The sequence below is a fragment of the Rana temporaria genome, chromosome 9, assembly GCF_905171775.1.
Source record: "Rana temporaria chromosome 9, aRanTem1.1, whole genome shotgun sequence".
NCBI classification, from domain to species: Eukaryota; Metazoa; Chordata; class Amphibia; order Anura; family Ranidae; genus Rana; species Rana temporaria.
The window spans coordinates 42,080,072-42,100,478 of NC_053497.1; the positions used below are offsets into that span (position 1 = coordinate 42,080,072).

General features: G+C 44.8%; 2 protein-coding genes across 3 annotated transcripts in view; both read left to right on the forward strand.

Moving 5' to 3' along the window:
- Positions 1-9,488, forward strand: part of NAPA (NSF attachment protein alpha) — a 39,514-nt gene extending 30,026 nt beyond the window's left edge. The window contains exons 7-11 of the mRNA XM_040323280.1: positions 3,363-3,447; positions 3,590-3,694; positions 3,773-3,841; positions 4,913-4,963; positions 7,853-9,488. Coding sequence (XP_040179214.1) covers positions 3,363-3,447; positions 3,590-3,694; positions 3,773-3,841; positions 4,913-4,963; positions 7,853-7,954 — 412 coding nt within the window. The 3' untranslated portion in view covers positions 7,955-9,488. The remainder of the gene's footprint in view (positions 1-3,362; positions 3,448-3,589; positions 3,695-3,772; positions 3,842-4,912; positions 4,964-7,852) is intronic.
- Positions 9,489-15,999: 6,511 nt separating this feature from the next.
- KPTN (kaptin, actin binding protein) overlaps positions 16,000-20,407 on the forward strand; it is a 37,055-nt gene continuing 32,647 nt past the window's right edge. For both annotated transcript variants that reach the window (XM_040323281.1, XM_040323282.1), the window contains exons 1-3: positions 16,000-16,275; positions 17,218-17,300; positions 19,300-19,384. In XM_040323281.1, the coding sequence (XP_040179215.1) occupies positions 16,059-16,275; positions 17,218-17,300; positions 19,300-19,384 (385 nt within the window). In that variant the 5' untranslated portion in view covers positions 16,000-16,058. The remainder of the gene's footprint in view (positions 16,276-17,217; positions 17,301-19,299; positions 19,385-20,407) is intronic.

A 20,407-nucleotide genomic window follows, 5' to 3' on the forward strand; every position in this document is an offset into this window, starting at 1 on the left:
CGGTATCGGTGCCGATACTAAGCATTTGCAAGAGTATCTGTACTCGTGCAAATGCCCCGATACCAAAAACCGATACCTTCGGGCTCTGTACTTTCAGCTGTCAGCAGGAATTCCCTGTCAACAGCTGAAAAGTAAAGAAAAAATGCTGGCAATTACTGGTTGTTAAGGAACGGGGCCGACCGCTTCCTTAACAACCAATCACGTGTCCTTCTCTCCCCACCTCCTCCTCCCCTCTCACCAGCTATCAGCAGGCTCGGGACAGCATGTCTGTGGAAACTTCCTGCATTAGAGGTGAGCAAGCCCAGCTCCCCCCATTCCACTGTCTTCTCCCTTCTGCCGGGTGAAGCTCTCACATTTAGCTCTGCTCATCGCACTGATCTGACTTTTCCCTGGCAGCTGCATGGCTCTGCACACAGCAAGGCTTCTCCCCATGCCCTGTGTGTCCGTACTTAGCCTGGTGGAGCCCCCCCCTCTTCCCCCCTCTCCAGCCTCTCCAGCAAGCAGAGGCACAGACAGTGTGACACACGGCCAGCACCACTGCAGCAGGTCAGTGTTTGATCAGATTAGATTCACTGTTCTTTGCCAGTCCTTTTTTGTTTTGTTATTTAAAACTATATAATTAGAATTTGACACAGCAGCGCAGCACATATATTGTATACTTATTTTTAGTGGGAAACATACACTGGGTGTTTGCACCAGCTGAATGTGTTCAATCATGTTTTTTTAAGTAGCAGCCATACATTTTGTTTTGTTTTATTTGAATAGAGAGCAGTAGCCAGGATTGTGACTCCCCTCCCCACTTTATCAGCCCTCCCTTTTTTTTTCTCAGTTACCAGTCTGCCCTGCCACACTCTCCCAGTCTGCCCTGCCACCACACACTCCCAGTCTGCCCTGCCACCACACACACTCCCAGTCTGCCCTGCCACCACACACACTCCCAGTCTGCCCTGCCACCACACACACTCCCAGTCTGCCCTGCCACCACACACACTCCCAGTCTGCCCTGCCACCACACACACTCCCAGTCTGCCCTGCCACCACACACACTCCCAGTCTGCCCTGCCACCACACACACTCCCAGTCTGCCCTGCCACCACACACACTCCCAGTCTGCCCTGCCACCACACACACTCCCAGTCTGCCCTGCCACCACACACACTCCCAGTCTGCCCTGCCACCACACACACTCCCAGTCTGCCCTGCCACCACACACACTCCCAGTCTGCCCTGCCACCACACACACTCCCAGTCTGCCCTGCCACCACACACACTCCCAGTCTGCCCTGCCACCACACACACTCCCAGTCTGCCCTGCCACCACACACACTCCCAGTCTGCCCTGCCACCACACACACTCCCAGTCTGCCCTGCTACAGTCGACCAGTCAGCACATCTTCACCCCAGCCTCATCCAACTCCCCCAAACCACCCCTTTACCTTCTCTTCCCAGGTGATCGGTATCGGTAATCGGTATCGGCGAGTACTTAAAAAAAAAAGTATCGGTACTCGGTGTCAAAAAAGTGGTATCGGGACAACCCTAATATATATATATATATATATATATATATATATATATATATATATATATATATATATATATATATATATATATATATATATATATATATATATATATATATATATATATAATATTTTTTTTTGTTATTACAGTATCTCACAAAAGTACATCCCTTACATTTTTGTAAATATTTTATTATATCTTTTCATGTGACAACACTGAAGAAATTACACTTTGCTGCCATGTAAAGTAGTGAGTGTACAGCTTGTATAACAGTGTAAATTTGCTGTCTCCTCAAAATAACTCAACACACAGCCATTAATGTCTAAAGCGCTGGCAACAAAAGTGAGTACACCCTTAAGTGAAAAGCACTGCCTTAACCCTCTTGGGTATGTAGTTCACCAGAGCTTCACAGGTTACCACTGGAGTCCTCTTCCACTCCTCCATGACGACTTCACGGAGCTGGTGGATGTTGGAGACCTTGCGCTCCTCCACCTTCTGTTTTTGAGGATGCCCCACAGATGCTCAATGGGGTTTAGGTCTGGAGACATGCTTGACCAGTCCATCACCTTTACCCACAGCTTCTTTAGCAAGGCAGTGGTTGTCTTAGAGGCGTTTAGGGTCGTTATCTTGGAATACTGCCCCTCGGCCCAGTCTCTGAAGGGAGGGGATCATGCTCTGCTTCAGTATGTCACAGTACATGTTGGCATTAATGGTTCCCTCAATGAACTGTAGCTCCCCAGTGCCAGCAGCACTCATGCAGCCCCAGACCATGACACTCCCACCACCATGCTTGACTGTAGGCAAGACACACTTGTATTTGTACTCCTCACCTGGTTGCCGCCACACACGCTTGACACCATCTGAACAAAATACGTTTATTTTGGTTCCAGTAATCCATGTCATTAGTCTGCTTGTCTTCAGCAAACTGTTTTGCGGCTTTCTTTTGCATCATCTTTAGAAGAGGCTCCCTTCTAGGACTGCAGCCATGCAGATCAATTTGATGCAGCGTGCGGCGTATGGTCTGAGCACTAACAGGCTGACCCCCATCTCTTCAACCTCTGCAGCAATGCTGGCAGCACTCCTACGTCTATTTCCCAAAGACAACCTCTGGATATGATGCTGAGCACTGGCACTCAACTTCTTTGGTCAACCATGGAGAGCCCTGTTTTGAGTAGAATCGGTCCTATTAAACCTTTGTATGGTCTTGGCTGCAGCTCAGTTTCAGGGTCTTGGCAATCTTCTTATAGTCTAGGCCATCTTTATGTAGAGCAACAATGCTTTTTTTCAGATCCTCAGAGGGTTCTTTGCCATGAGGTGCCATATTGAACTTCCAGTGACCAGTATGAGAGAGTGAGAGAGATGACACCAAATTTAACACACCTTCTCCCCATTCACACCTGACACCTTGTAACACCAACGAGTCGCATGACTCCGGGAAGGGAAAATGGCAAATTGGGCTCAATCTGGAAATTTTCACTTGGGGGTGTACTCACTTTTGTTGCCAGCAGTTTAGTCATTAATGCCTGTGTGTTGAGTTATTTTGAGAGGACAGCAAATTTACACTGTTAGACAAGCTGTACACTCACTACTTTACATTGTAGCAACGTGTAATTTCTTCAGTGTTGTCACATGAAAAGCTATAATAAAATATTTACAAAAATGTGAGGGGTCTGTGTGTGTGTGTGTGTGTGTGTGTGTGTGTGTGTGTGTGTATATTTTGTATATATACAATAAAATAATTTAAACTGCTGGGTTGCAGGCATTTACTACCAAGACACAAACTTGCTGGAATCTTGATTGTAAACCATCATAATTATGTTTTTTGTGTTTCTCCTTTTTAGTTCTGCTAACAAATGTCTTCTGAAGGTCGCCACTTACACAGCTCAGCTGGAACAGTATGCAAAAGCTGTTGAAATCTATGAACAGGTAGAAACTGCAGACAAATCTGTTTACTTTAGGTCACCTCTCTAGGATAGGACTATCTGATTCTTCCCCACCTTTTTGGAGGAAAGACCAGTTGGCAAAAGGCTGGATTTCACTGCCTTATGTCCCTTGTACTTCGTTTTAGGTTGGTACCAATGCGATGGACAGTCCTCTACTCAAATACAGTGCCAAGGATTATTTCTTCAAAGCTGCCCTCTGCCATTTCTGCATCGACATGTACAACGCCAAGGTAGTATGCTTATTTGCTTTGGGCATATAGGTGTTTCAGAATGTGAGCATAGTTTCTTATTTGTGTGCTTTATTACAGCTGGCAGTCCAGAAATATGAGGAAATGTTTCCAGCTTTTTCTGATTCCAGGGAGTGCAAGCTAGTAAAGGTAAAATCTGTCTTCTCCATCAATCTTTCTGTCAATTTAATATACATTTTATCTTTTTGCTTATCGCTGGGGGGGAATGCAGGGAAACCGCTGGCTACTGGCTGGAGGGATGCAGGGAAACCGCTGGCTACTGGCTGGAGGGATGCAGGGAAACCGCTGACTACTGGCTAAGGGGGATGCCGGGAAACCGCCGACTACTGGCGGGGGGAGAAGATGCAGGAAAATCGCTGGGAGAATGCAGGGAAACCGCTTACTACTGGCTGGGGGGGGCATGCAGGAAAATCGCTGGGGGAAAATGCTGACTACTGGCCGGGCAGGAATGCAGGGAAAATACTGACTACTGGCTGGTGGGAATGCACATAACCAAAGGGCTGCATGCAGTCCTCAGATTCAACCTCTGGTGCCCAAATTGTGGCCCATCTAATTGACCTATTGTCTGTTACTCAGCGGCGGCCATGGATAGATCCATGCATCTATTGGTCATAGAGGAGGGGGCTGGACAGAGGGGGCGGTGCCCTGCGCCCTTATGGACGCACCACCACTGGTGCATTGGAGTTTTTTTGCATTTGGGATACCCATGCTGACCCATGTTCACAGCCAAAGGTGCCTATAATAGGTACATGTACATCAGAACTGGGCCATGCCGCAATAGAAGGCGGCCTTGTCTGATAAATCACGCCTTCTTTTATATTGTGTGTCGCTTACCGATGGAAGAGATGGCACCAGGTTGCTTTATGGGAATTAAGCAAGCTGACAGGCAGTGTGATGCTTTGTGCAGTGGCGTCCATGCCTCTAAGGGTAAGGGCTTTTTTGGTGGCAAATAGGAGACCTACTGAATATTACGTGGGTGGAGAAAATGGTTTGGCTTATGTATGTTGTATGTATTTTTCATCTTCTCAGTTTGAATTGCCCAGGGTTGCCCTAATATCCTGAAACTCCCACAATACACCCTGTATCCAGAGACCACATAATCCAAGTTTTGAGCATTTTTTTTTTAATTCATGACAATAAAATAAGTTAATGGAAAGTCTGGTTTAATGACAGGTCTACATTATTATTTGTTTTTCACAGAAACTGCTTGATGCTCATGAAGAACAAAACCTGGACAACTATACAGATGCAGTAAGTGTGTTTTTTTTTTTTGTATTTTTTTTAATTATTTATTATTATTATTACTATTGAATTGTAAGAGGGTTGTGTGTGTGTGTGTGTGTGTGTTTTTCCTTTTTTTTTTTTTTTTTTTTTTTTTTTTTTTTTAGTACAGTTTGAATATATAAGGCTTCAGCCTTTACAATAAATCCTGAATTTAATAAAGGAAGGTTTTCAATGCTTTTTATTGAACAATGAACATTTACTAAAACTGGAGAGTGCAAAATCTGATGCAGCTCTGCATGGCAGCCAATCGGCTTCTAACTTCAGCTTGTTCAATTTTAAGCTCTGACAATAAAACCTGGAAGCTGATTGATTTCTATGCAGAGCTGCACCAGATTCTGCACTCTATAGTTTTAGGCCCTTTTCACATGGGCCTGACAGACTCCGCTTGATCCGCTGAGCAGGCGGATGACAGGTCCATCATTGTTTACTAAGCAAATCGGAGACAGACCCAGTCCCGCTCTCCTCTATGGGGAGATTGGATGAGAACGGACCACCTGTGCTTTTTTATCTGATCCACCAGGTGAATGGAAAATGGGACCACCATCTGTCTGGATTTTGCAGACAGGATCGGATCACAGTGGATGTCAACGGACATGTCACTGCTGATATCCGCTGCTCCATAGGGGTGAATGGAGGGTCCGATCAGGTCTGCCTGGAAAACTGACAGGTGGACCTGATCGGACAGCCCGTATGAAAGGGGCCTTGGTAAATCAACCCCAATGTCTCTATTCTGATGTCTTGACTTTCACTTTTTTTATAGCTGTTGTATAAATTTAGTGATTCACAGCCAGATTTAACTTATTTTTATTTATTTTTTGCATTTTGACTGCACATAAAATACTATAAAAATAAAAAATATAAAAACCAAGGTACAGCGCTATGAGAACAATGATAAACCAAAAAAAATTTGTGAAATAATAATTAGTGTAAACAAACAATAATGACATAAGAATTCCAAATAAGAATAATAAAGTCCATAGAGTATAATCCACATCAAAATAAAATGAGTGAATAAAAGTCCATGGATAGTGATCTGCATCAAATAATGAAAGACAAATGATTCCTCCACCGAAAGGACACCCAAATCGTGAGATGTAGTCTCCTTACCACATAGGATTGACCGTCGTTACAGCGGTCAAATCAGGCACAGGGATGTTTATAGTCTTCCCAAATAGACTATCTCCAGGCATATATGATGAAGAAACGGATCCGAAGTAAACTCGCTCCAGTAGGTATATGATCAGTTCAAACTCCCATGTAATGAGAAATAAGGGAAGACTACATAGCGTGATACTGCATGGAAAGCGGATTTAATAAAGTAAAGTAGCACTTACAATTAGGTTGAAAATTAGGCGCAGCCTATCCCCGACGACGTCTTTTGATGACGAAACGCGTAGGTGTGGCCTAGCTGAGTGGAACGTCATCACGCACCACACGGCGATGCGCAACCATGGAGTTTAGCAGACGGGAGAACTTCAGAGAAGACGCCGCTTTCTCTCATTATACATACTGCGCCTAATTTTCAACCTAATTTTTTTTTTTTTCATTTGTCTTTCATTATTTGATGCAGATCACTATCCATGGACTTTTATTCACTCATTTTATTTTGATGTGGATTATACTCTATGGACTTTATTCTTAGTTGGAATTTTTATGTCATTGAGTGAGTGAGTGAGAGACTTGTAAAGCGCAACACATGCGAACTGAATCGCCTCTGGGCGCTGTATCCATTTCATGGGTAAGGAACCCCTTGACCTCAGAAGAGATGGGTTTTTAATCTTTCTCCTGAAGGCCAAGTGGTCCGACTCTAGTCGGATGGTGGTTGGTAGTGCATTCCACAGGCGGGGTCCTTGGACTGCAAATCTTCCATCTCTTTTGGACTTGTATCTGGCTTTGGGTATCTGGAGTAGGTTTTGATTGGTGGATCGCAGAATGCAATTGGGGTTATGGGCTTTTATTTTTTCGCATAGATATTGGGGGGCGTTGCCTTGAATACACTTATGCGTTAGACAGAGTGCCTTGAAAGTGATTCTGTCTTTTACTGGCAACCAATGAAGGGATCTCAGTGAAGGTGAGATTGATTCCCATGTTTTTTTCCCAGTCACTAGTCGAGCGGCCGTATTTTGAACGACTTGCAGACAAGTGATTTGGTATTTGGGGAGTCCTAGATAGAGGGCATTTGCGTAGTCGAGTCTGGAATTGATAAATTTTTCCCACCACGACTGCAATGTCCTCTTTCGGGATAAAGGGGGTGAGTCTGCGTAGTAGGCGCAGCAGATGATGGGATCCGCTAACTACAGCCCCTATTTGTGCATCCATTGTCATGTGGGTATCGAAAATGACTCGGAGACTTTTGACTTTGGTGCTAGGGGTGATAGTTTTACCCAGAATGGGTGGGGGAGTCCATGTTGACGCGGGGTGATTTTTCCGGTTAGCGTGAAACAGGAGAAGTTCTGTTTTCGAAGCATTGAGTTTAAGATAACTGTTTGTCATCCAGTTATCTATTAGAGTGATTGTTGTTTGTTTACACTAATTATTATTTCACACATTTTTTGGGGTTTATCATTGTTCACATAGCTCTGTACCTTGGTTTTTATATTGTTTGTTGAATTTGGGTATCTTAGGTAATTTGTACTGGCAGCTTATTTTCTACACTCACGTGTGGTTATTTACACATTTCTAGTTAGTGCAGTGTTTCCTTCCTCTTTTGGAAAGATTTTTTTTGCACATAAAATACTGTTAAAAAATAAAATTGTGATCACCCCTGGCATATACCTAAAGCTGCTTTGCTTCTTTCTCTGTATATATCATTCTGTCCAAAGAGCATTTGGCTTAATACAATTGTTTTCTCTACAGGTAAAAGAATATGACTCCATCTCCCGTCTGGACCAGTGGCTGACTACAATGCTGCTTCGCATCAAGAAGACCATCAAAGGAGAAGAGGAAGACTTGCGCTAAGCGTTTCATTCTGTATCCCCTTCCCTAGTGATCTAAGCCCACTTTAGTAATTGTGAAGGCGGGTTGTCGGAAATACTGCTTACATTATTGGCATTAAAATATAAGTTTACCTACAAGATCCTCCATCACCAACTTGAAATTCTGCCCCTGTACTTGAGCCATTTTGTGAATTTTTACCGGTTATATGCAGTCAGTTGATTGGCTGCGTTTTTTATTAGCGATCCTGACCACAAAATGGCTGTTTCTACAGTGCAGAGGCATTGAATGCATCATATTAAAGGAAGCCTATAATTTTTTTTATTTTTTTGCGCTCTTACAGTTAGGGTCTACAGTATTGCAGCTGGACGGCATGACGTTTCTGCACGTTTTTAAGGTAGCATTGAAAACCTCATTGATAAGCGGGCTCCTTTTTTATACTGTAAACCCCAGGAGCTATCGGTGCAATTTTTCACTTTTTGGGAAAGCAGCTGAATCGTTGTACCAATGCATGGATTTGGGGGGCATGTAAAAGGAGGGAATTGGGAGGGCTGAACTCTGGCCACATCACACCACACTAAACATAATATGAACATATATATATTTTATTTTAGAGAATTGTAAGGCCACAGTCTGGCTTCCATATATGAACGTTTAGTATATATCGTAGCCTGGGCAGATCAGCCAGAAAAGCATACCAGGAATACAAAAGGTTTTCATAGGTAACCTCCTATTTTATTTCTTCTTGCAACCTCTTGGTGTGTTAGATTATAAAAATGTATTTATCCAAAAATGTTAGGAAACCGTATACAATTTCTATATGATAATGATTTAAACTGCACACTTGAATTCAGCACAACACTGAGCATCAAGGTTTAGGACCAATTCATTTTGGGGCTTCTATGAAGAAAAAAAGTGTTGATTTTCCTATGGTACTTGTATTACCAGATTTCAGCTATTTTTTTGGGCTGAGTTTTTTCTATGGGAAAACACTTTGGTTTTTACAGTCTGGGCTCTATCCTGTTGCAAATGCAAAGCTAAGGCCTAGTGCGCTATACTAGCTTGTGAGACGCCTGCTTACCTGCATCCAGCGTCTTCCGGGAGGGCCTAGTGCGCTATACTAGCTTGTGAGACGCCTGCTTACCTGCATCCAGCGTCTTCCGGGAGGGCCTAGTGCGCTATACTAGCTTGTGAGACGCCTGCTTACCTGCATCCAGCGTCTTCCGGGAGGGCCTAGTGCGCTATACTAGCTTGTGAGACGCCTGCTTACCTGCATCCAGCTTCTTCCAGGAGGGCCGAGGCCTGGATGGAACTCATCGATTTGTCAGATTTAAAAAACTTTTTACCATCATGCCCCCATTAATAGAAATCTTCTACAAAGTTGACATTTGCTTTATTGTGTTCTGCTGTAGATGTGCATATTTCCCAGCATTTTATGATGCAGGTTATTTGTTGTGTTTTTTTTTTTTTGTCTTGTCTGTTGTCTTGTGAACCATCTTGTAAAATAAAAAAAAGCGCAGCAAAGCCCGTGTGAAATAAAGCCAGTGGGATATAGTAAGTTTGTGTGCCTAATTCCTTAAAATATCTAAAAGAATATATATTTGCCTTCCTTCACCTCAGCGCTGAGAGTTAAAGCGGAGTTCCACCAAAAAAAATGGAACTTCCTTTTTTTGGGATCCCCCCCCCCCCCCCCGGGGGCACATTTGGCACCTTTCAGGGGGGAGGAGGGAGCAGATACCTGTGTAATCTAATCTAGGTATTTGCTCCCACTTCCGGGCATTGATCACATCGATGACCTACGCCACGTCCGGCGCCAACGCCGCCCCCCCTGCTGTCTTCTAGGAGACTCACAGGTCCCAGAAGACAGCAGGGACCAGTGGGATCGCGCACATGCGCAGTAGGGAACCAGGAAGTGAAGCCTTAAGGCTTCACTTCCTGATTCCCTTACCGAAGATGGCGCCAGCCCCCGAGAGCCGAGGGAGAGTTCGGGTGCAGACATCGCAGTTGCCCTGGACAGGTAAGTGTCCATATATTAAAAGTCAGCAGCTGCAGTATTTGTAGTGGAACTCCGCTTTAAAGTAAGTGGCTGACCGTAAGACTAATGTCTTTGACATGCGTTGGTAAAACTGTACATATCGCAACCACTTTGTGTATCCAGGTGGATTATACCTTGTTTTTTTCAAGAGATGTCTATTGGATGTAAATGGTAATGGGTATCCCATGATATTTTTTTATTTTTAAAATTATTATTATTATCAAAGAAACACTGGCCCAAAAAAAATAATATATATATTTTAATTTAGCTGTTTTTTTTTGCCATTACCATAACTTACCACCAAGGAACAACCCAAATTAAATTCTCCTCCTCCTAATGATGCCACATATGTATTATGTTAGTTGTTGTTCGTACCCGTAGTAGGGACCAGAAACAACAGTACGCATTTTGCTTTTTAAATCCAACCGGGAAAAAAAACTGACACTGTTATTCATTTTGAAAATCATACCCAAAATTCTATAGATCCTGACCTTTGACCATTACCTTGACCCTAGCACTGACCCTGGCATTGACCCAGATCAAACCTTGAGCTAGCTATTTATTTTTCTTTCTTTTTTAATCTTGCACACTTTTTTACATCTTTCTCTTCTAAATAGAGAGGAAGCTGCATTGTATACACAATGGACAGGCTTTACAGTGACTGATCACTCTGATAGCCAATCAGAGGCTATCACAGCGATCATGTGACCGGGAATCGGAAGTCCCGGGTCCCAATCGGAAAGAGAAAGGATGGCAAGGAAACCACAGTTAAACTATAATCTGTTGCTTTGCCCAGCATAGACACTCTAAAGTGACCATATCAATACAGGGGTACTTGCAGTATCTCACAAAAGTGAGTACACCCCTCACATTTTTGTAAATATTTTATTCTTTTCATGTGACAACCCTGAAGAAATTACACTTTGCTACAATGTAAAGTAGTGAGTGTACAGCTTGTATAACAGTGTACATTTGCTGTCCCCTCAAAATAACTTAACAAACAGCCATTAATGTCTAAACCGTTGGCAACAAAAGTGAGTACACCCCTAAGTGAAAATGTCCAAACTGGGCCTAAAGGGGTTGACTTAATAAAACTGAATAGTGCAAAGTCTGGTGCAGCTCCGCATAAGTGAAAAATCTCCAAATTGGGCCCAATTAGCCATTTTCCCTCCCTGGTGTTATGTGACTCATTAGTGTTACAAGGACTTGGGTATCAATGGAGAGCAGGTGTGGAGAGTGGTATGGGGCTTGTTTGATTGATTAAAGTGGTTCTAAAGGCTGAAGATTTTTTTTTTACCTTTGTTTAAAAACCTTCTGTGTGCTGCTCCCCCAGCCCCCCCAATCCTTACCAAAGCTCCCTCCGATCCAGTTGATGTTCATGATAGCTTTGGCTGTCCTTTGATTCTCCCTCCAAATTGGCTAAGACAGCAGCGGGAGTCCTTTGGCGCTTCCACTGCTGTTAATCGCAGCCGGTGATCCAATGAGGAGAGAGTGGGGGCGGGGCCGAGCTGAGCTGCAGCTCTGTGTCTTATGGACACATAGTGCAGTGGCTCAGGAATAAACGTGCATTGGTGCCCTCCGGGGGAAATGGCTTTCTCTGGGGGCACTGCTCGAGGGGGGGGGAGCCAGGGACACTGGCAGGGAACCTGAAAAGAAGAGGATCGGAGCTGCTCTGTGCAAAACCACCACAGGGCAGGTGAGAATAACATTTGTTATTTGTAAAAAAAACTTTTTTTTTTTTTTTTTTAATACCATTTTAAGGAGCCATTCCTCATGCTTCACAAAGATATACAGTAGTAGTCTTGTGCCCAAGACGCTCCTCTCTTTCTAAGGTGGCGTCGGCGTTCTACCTCAACAGAACCATAGTCCCTTCACTCTTTGTGCCGTACTTTAAAACACCCCAAGGACATCGTTTTTTTTACTGTTGGGATGTGGTCAGAGCCATCATAGTCTTCCTCAAAGCTACAGCTTCTATCATGAAGACCGACTTCCTATTTGCCCTACCATCAGGGCCTCACAAGGGATATCCTGCTTCACAATCTACCATAGCTTGATGGCTAAGACAACTAATCTTAAAGGGTCACTAAAGGACATTTTAAGATTAGTTGTCTTACTGCAGTGCTGTTTTCATATCCTCATTGTTCGTTTTTGCTCTGATGTTGCTGTAATCCTTCTCTGTTCTGAACAGTCTGTTTCCTGATGAAAAAAGACATGGGAGCTTTCTCTCTGTGGCACTAATCAAGGTGGTGTGATTCCTGTGTGTCTTAAACCCCTCAGAACCAATCACTTTTGTTTTACAAACCATCACTGCCCTCTATTGGCTCTGTGTCTCTGTACTTCACAGAAGCATGAAAAAGCATGCATAAATGAAACTGAAACTACAGGTACATTATATGATTGATTTGTATCTATTTTTAATCGTTTTTAAAAGGAATCAGTTAACTATTATGTCTCTATACCCTGTAAACAGTCATTTCAGCAAAAAATGTTTTCCTTTACAACTCCTTTAAGAGCTTAACCTCTAAGGCTGGGTGCACACTCATGCAAATTGGATGCTGGTTTTCTTGCATCCAATTCACATTACAGGAGAGTGTGACCAGCTTTTAATGGAGCCAGTACACACACACACACACCCCAGGGGTAGGCGCCGTCCGTATTTGGAAAGGGTCCTGTGCACCTTTGGCTCTGAATCCGATGCAAATTCAGGCAGAAATTTGCGCCTGAATCGGTGAACAGGGAAGCATTGGACCCCTTGCTGTGAGCCGTGGCCGCAAGTGTGAACTCAGCCTAAGGCTCAATTCACACCTATGTGCTCAGAATCACTGCGATTCTGCCTTGCGATTCCTTGAAACGCTGCACAATGCGGAACACCTAGGTGTGAATGGAGCCTAAGGCCCCTTTCACACGTGCGGACCGTATGTTGGCTTTTTCATCCATCCGTTTGCGGATGAAAAAGGGACACACATTGGTCCCTACGTGATTGCGGGTGTCAGTGGATAAGCCTCCGCTGACACCCGTAATCGCCCGCCTCCGCAAAGATCTGATTTTGCGGACGGAAGAAAACCCTATTTTTTCTTTCGTCATCGGATCGGATGAACACGGACAACACGGTAGAGAAGGGGCGGCAAATTCCTCTGACACTCCCGTTGCTATGGAAACCTGACTGAAACCTATTACATCGCTTGTGCAGCACTGAGCATGTGCGAGATCTGCAAGGCTGAAATCCAGGAAGTCATACAGTCTGGCTTCATGATGCCCACACTTAAGATGGACACGGTCTATTTCTAGATTATAAACTAACTAAATGCTCTGACAACCTAACAAAACGGACCTTAGTTTACAGACTAACTTTACTAGACTACATTAAGCTTGTGTATTACAGGGGTATTTATATTTAAAAAGTGAAATTGTGGGTGGAACTCCCCTTTAACTCAGAAAAGTCCCTTCTATTTTTTTTTTCTTTTGCTGCTATGATCTGACTTTCTGTAAGAGGTTTGTTATGCATGGTCGTACTGTATGTAGTGATGTAGCCACCCTCTCTTTGCTCGCTCCAGAGATGGACTGTGGGATTTGTAGTGTGCATAGAGCAGTGTAGATGACTAACAAGCACTGCTCAATGGAGAAAGTTAAAAGAAGGCAGAAACACAGTAAAAAAAAAAACAATTTCATGAAAATGAGATTTCCGGGCCACTTAAAGTAGTGGCTGTGTATGGATTATCCGGTTAGAGACTGCCCTATTGTAGCTGTACTGCTACAAGGGTGGCCGAGACACAATGGACGGAGCTCTACATACATAAACAATGCAGAGCTCTGTTCTGTCAGCGGGGATGTTGTTAGATTTTGTTTCCCTGCAATTCAAGAAATAAAACTCATCACATCCCTTAGTGTAAGCACCACACTGTACACACATTAACCACTTGTCAACCGCCCACCGTCAAAAGACAGAGGGAAGAAGACTCTGTTATTCTGGGTGGACGTCATATGACGTTGCGCCTTTAAAACCCACTAGAGGGCGCGCGTGCGCCTATCGTGTCACTGGGGACCCCGATGTGCATGCCTGGTGGCCGCGATGGCCCCCAGGCACTCGCGATTGCTCAGTAACTGAGCAGGAAAGTGGATCTGTGTGTGTGTAAACACAGATCCACGTCCTGTCAGGGAGAGGGGACCGATGCTGTGTCCCTTGTACATAGGGACAACCATAGGTCACCTTCCCCAGTCACTCCCCTCCCCCCACAGTAAGAATCACTCCCTAGGGAATACATTAACCCATTGATCGCCCCCTAGTGTTAACCCCTTCCCTGCCAGTCACATTTACACAGTAATCGATGCATTTTTGCAAATATGTGCCCACAAACTAAGATACGCTTAAAAACAGGCTTCATCCCACCGACGTAACTTGCCTACGCCGCATATTTAAGCTGGACGCATTTGGCGCTCCCATTGATTTTCTATTCAAATATGCAAATGGAGGAGATATGGCGATTCACGAACGTACGTTCGCCGGACGCAGTGCACGTAAAGTCATACTTTCGGCGTAAAGTTATGCCCCATAAAGGAGGTGTAACTCAGCAGCATCCATGCAAAGGGCTGCACCAGGGAACACAAGCCGATGTATTTTACGTTGGTTGTGAATATGGCTGAGCGTAGGTTACGTTCACGCTGTAGGCAGTGATCCGACGTATCTTAGGGAGTAGTCCCGACGTGATTCTGAGCATGCGCCGTTCGTTATACGTATCTGTCTGGCGCTCGGCCCATCATTTGCATGGGGGTCACGCCTCATTTGCATGGCTCACTCCCACTTCCACCTACGCCGGCTTACGCCTAGGAAACCCAGCGCAGTTTTGGGAGCACTGGCTTTGTGAATTCAGTGCTTGCCTCTCTGCGCTGCATTGGCGTAGCGTAAAGGAAATACGCTACGGCGGCATAAATGTGCGCCGATGTCTGTGAATCCGGGCCTATAACTTTTATGCAAACCAATCAATATACACTTATTGCGATTTTTTTTTTACCAAAAATATGTGCAAAAATACGTTTTGGCCTAAACTGAGGGAAAAATTGGTTAAAAAAAAAAAAAAATGATATTTATTATAGCAAAAAAGTAAAAAAATATTGTGTTTTTTTTTTTTTTTCAAACTTGTCCATCTTCTTTTGTTTATAGCGCAAGAAATAAAAACCGCAGAGGTGATCAAATACCACCAAAAGAAAGCTCTATTTGTGGGGGGAAAAAAATGAAACAAATTTCATTTGGGTACAGTGTTGCATGACCGCGCAATTGTCATTCAAAGTGTGACAGCGCTGAAAGCTGAAAATTGTTCTGGGCAGGAAGGGGGTGGTAGGCAAGTGGTTAACACTGATTAGGCACACAGTTAAACCTTTGATCTCACTGCTATTAGTTGCTGATCGCCGCCATTACTAGTATAAAAAAATATATAAAATCCAGTATATATATCGTAGTTTGTAGACGCTATACATTTTGCACGCTTGTTCAGATTTTTTTTTTTATTATTATTTATTTATTTAATTTTACCAAAAACCCGTAGCAGAATACATATTGGCCTAAATTTATGATTAGATTTTTTTTATAGGATGTGTTTTATAGCAGAAAGTAAAAAAAGAATGTTTTTTCAAAATCGTCTGTCTTTTTTTTTGTTTATAGAGCAAAAAATAAAAAGAGGTGATCAAAAAACCACCAAAAGAAAGCTTTATTTATGGAGAAAAAAAATATTATATTTAATTCATGTACAGCATTGTCATTGTCAGTGATGACCTCGCAATTGTCAGTTAAAGTAACGCAGTGCTGTATAGCAAACAAAATGGCCTGGTCAGGAAAGGGGGTAAATCTTCCAAAGGGCAATAAGTTATTTTTGGAGAATAAGTAAATCGTTTAGTGCTGGCTGGTTACACAGTGAAATTGTCCGGCAGGGGGAGCTGTGCACCGCTCGGCTCCTTCCCATGCTAAAAAAAAGCCCGCTTCATTGATTGGAAGTCGGCGCATGCGCAGTAGGCGTAAAAGGTCTCAGGAGTCCCATTGCAACCCCGATCGGCCATCTTTGTAGCTGGCAGCTGTGTTTACCGGCGACGTCACTTCCGGTCATGTCTGCCGCTTGCTGTCCGCTGACAGAAGATACGTTCAGCCGTTTCCCGTCTCAGAGCAATGTGTACGGGCTGTCGGTGCTGCCCTGCCCCGGGCCTGGCGGGCATGAACTGCTTGCTGCCACCCTGAAGGGAAAAGTCACCAACTTCAAGTACCAGGACCTCCGGGAGAGACTGCGAGCCGGGGCCAGGGAGGTGCAGTTTACCTATATACCAGGTGGGGGCAGTGCAGTTCCCTTATATACCAGGTGGGGGCAGTGCAGTTCACCTATATACCAGGTGGGGGCAGTGCAGTTCACCTATATACCAGGTGGGGGCTGTGCCGTTCACCTATATACCAGGTGGGGGCTGTGCCGTTCACCTATATACCAGGTGGGGGCGGCGCCGTTCACCTATATACCAGGTGGGGGCTGTGCCGTTCACCTATATACCAGGTGGGGGCGGCGCCGTTCTCTTATATACCAGGTGAGGGCGGCGCTGTTCTCTTATATACCAGGTGAGGGTGGTGCAATTCACTTATACCAGGTGGTAGGCGGTGCCGTTCTCTTATATACCAGGTGGGGGCAGTACAGTTCACCTATATAGCAGGTGGTTGGATGCACAGTTCACTTATATAGCAGGTGGGGCCGGTGCCGTTCATGCCCCCCCCCTCCTCTCATTATTTACATAACATAGCAGGGAGGTGTTCTGTAGTCCTCCTAGCTAAGAATAATGTTGCTGATAAGAGTCAGCACAGGAAGTGATCAGCTGACAAGATTTCTGGCAGGATCAAATGTAACAAAGCCCTTCCAATGATCTATTTCTCAGACCAGAAGGGATCTAATTGGAGGAGTTCATGTGTCGGGGTCACATACACTCGGGGGGGGGGGGGGGGTCACACTCCTGTATTCCCTGTGTGCTGGGTTTACATGGGCCCAACAGGCTGGGCATTTGATGGATTGCTGTACCAGCCAGAAACACAGGAAAAAGTCTCTGACCCCTTCCTAAACCAAAGTTGCACAGAAATCGCACGGTGCAAAAGCTCTGTGATTTCCAAAGCATGGGGGGGCCATTAAGAATGAATTGTCTGATGTGCTTTGTGAACAGCAGTGTGAACTCCCCCTAATACACCATGATGTCTGTCCTCCAATATTTATAATCTTTGCTTCTGTTTTTCCAGTGGATGCTGAAATTGTTTCCATCGATTCGTTCAGCAAGTCTCCTCCCAAGCGCGGTCTGGTTGTGGGGATCACCTTCATTAAGGTGCGAAATAAACTGCTTTGTAGGCCATTTATTACTTACATCTACAGCACCGTACAATACAGGAGATCTAAAGACACGACTAGATTAGGGAACGGTGAGCAGATCTGACAGTTTTTGTTTGGCTTTTCTGTGTCCCATTGCGGAAGCGAAAGAAAATCTCTCCGATGTAAGAGACAGCCTTCTATTCAATCAGAGGTCTCCAGACTACAGCCCAAGGGCCACAGCCATGTAGTTGGGGACTCTGGGACTTTACGGGGGGCACTGGTGTAAGGGGACACTCGTGGAAGAGGGCACTGGTGTAAGGGGACACTCGTGGAAGAGGGCACTGGTGTAAGGGGACACTCGTGGAAGAGGGCACTTTGATGGGGACACTCGTGGAAGAGGGCACTTTGATGGGGACACTCGTGGAAGAGGGCACTGGTGTAAGGGGACGCTCTGACGGGGACACTGGTGTAAGGGGACGCTCTGACGGGGACACTGGTGTAAGGGGACGCTCTGACGGGGACACTGGTGTAAGGGGGGGGCATTTTGATGTAAAGGGGACTCTTGGGGGTGCAGAGCTTGACAAGTGGCACGCCTTTTAAAGTTGCCCATTGAGCTTAGTAGTGCCACGTTGCAACCACATGCAATGCATGTGTGCGACAATGCAGGGTTATATCAAGCTTTGAGGAGATGACATTATTCCTCCTTGCTTCCTGCCAAATGCCCTCTGAAAGGTGATCGGAACACAGCTCATTCTTCAGAGGGCACTGCACTTGTGAAAGCCCAAAAGTTATTATAAACCTTCAATTAAAAAAAAATAAAAATAAATAGCAAACATGTCTATACTTGCCTGCCCCGTGCAATGGTTTTGCATAGAGCAGCCAGATCCTCCTCTTCTGGGGTCCCCCGGCATTGCCCCTGCCTCGTCCTCTTCATCATCGGGTGCCCACACTGAAAGCCACTTTCCATGGGGGGAACCCATTCGGGCTCACTCCCGAGTCCTGCTGCTGCGTCCATTTAAAACAGACAGCGGGACTCGGCCCCGCCCCCTGCTCCAGTGTCACAGCTTTTGATTGACAGCAGTGGAAGCCAATGGCTCCTGCTGCTGTCGGTCTGACCGATGAGGAGAGTGTCGGGGGCAGGATCGGATCAGGCTCAGATAAGAAAGGGGGGGGTCTGGGGGGAGCTGAAGCTCATGTTTTCTTAGAGAAGAGAAGGGATCACCGCTCCAGGTGGGTCACTATGTAGAGATGGACTGACTCAGGATACCGTGGGTGCTGGCAATGCACTGACCATGCATAAGATACGAAGAAAGAGGATGGATAGCCCCACTCCAATGACCAAACGGTTGTCTTTTATTCAAAGAAACACAGCAAGTACATCACTTCACAAGGTGCAACAAAGGAACAGGTAGATAGCCGACGCGTTTCGCACTGAGCTAGTGCTTAATCGTGGCTAGTTATCCTCTTTCTTCGTATCTCATGTTTTCTTACCTTACTGCATTCTATACCTTTTCTTAAGGTTTTACAATTCCTTTAAAAACAGTGTTTTACTTTGTCTACTTTTTAAGGACATAAGCCCCGTACACACGACCTGGTTTCCCGTCAGGAAAACTGCGAGGAGAGCCTTTGGCTGGGAATCCCGGCTGTGTGTATGCTCCTAGCAGTTTTTCCGACGGGAAAACTGCCGCACAAAAAAAGAGAACCTGCGCTTCTTTTTTTTTTTTTTGGGTAGAAAAAACACACATTTTTGTCCATTTTCCTGTGGGGGGAAAAAATCAGATGGAGCATACACACGGTTGGTATTCCCGAGGAAAAGCTCACAACTGAGTTTTCCCGACGGGAAAACCAAATGTCTGTACGGGGGAAAAGTCGAGACCAGGTTCTCCCCTCAGGATTTCCGACGGACCATTTCCCATCAGGAATCCCGGCCGTGTGTACTAGGCAATACAGTGTGTGTGTGTGTGTGTGTAATATATATTTGTGTCTGTAACTAGTTGCACATTTATTATTTTTAGGATTCGGGAGATAAGGCCAGTCCTTTTCTGAATATTTACTGTGACTATGAGCCTGGATCTGAATATAATCTGGATTCCATTGCACGTAAGCTTCACATATACACAAATGCTTTGTATAAAATATTATGTAGAAAAACCTTATTTATATCACTGCAGCTGAAGAAGTCTACTTAAAGCGGAGGTTCACCCTAAGAATTTTTTTTTTCTAGCATGCCATCAAGCATACTAGTGTGAGCTACAGTATGCCTTTATTTTATTTTTTGGCCCCGTACTCACAGTTTAATGCCGTAGTGAAGTTTCAGACTCCCTCGGGGAGTAGGCGTTCCTATGAAGAGGGGAACATGATTGACGGCCAGCTATGGTGCGTCGCGCTTCTCCGTAAATCGCAGAAATAGGACTTGGCTCTTCACTGCGCCTGCGCCTAGTCTGTGCGCAGGCGCCGTATAGCACCGTGAAGAGCCGAGACCTACTCCGGCTATTTTTGGGAATCGTGACGCGCCATAGCCGGCCGTCAATCATCTTCCCTCTCCATAGGAACGCCCATTCCCCGCAGGGAGTCTGAAACTTCACTATGGGATTAAACTGTGAGTACGGCGCCAAAAAAATAAATAAAGGCATACTGTAGCTCACGCTAGTATGTTGTATTTTATGGTAGAATGTTGTTATTTAGGGTGAACCACCGCTTTAAGTATTGAAAGAAGGATTCCATGTATGGAAATTATTTCATAGTTACATCAGTCCAGCTTGGTCCAGTGTAACTATGTATATACCAGCCCTCAAATTTTCACTTGCCTACTCGCATTTTGCAAGTGAAAAATGAGGGCTGGCGAGGAGCTGGGCTGCCTGGGAGAGGGGAACTGATAAAGTTGTTGTTAATATTTATTATTGTAATGTAATTCTGCATAAAACATGTGTCATTTCATGATATAATTTATGAGGGCGTGATTAGGGGCAGGGTAGGGGTTGGGCGTGGCAACTGGTGGCGAGTAACCCTTGAGGCCTGGCTAGTAGCTTAGGACTTGAAATTTTGAGCCCTAGTATATACCATACCATACCTGGCTGATGGAAGCTGAAAAACACTATAGAAGACGCCACCACCAGACGGCTA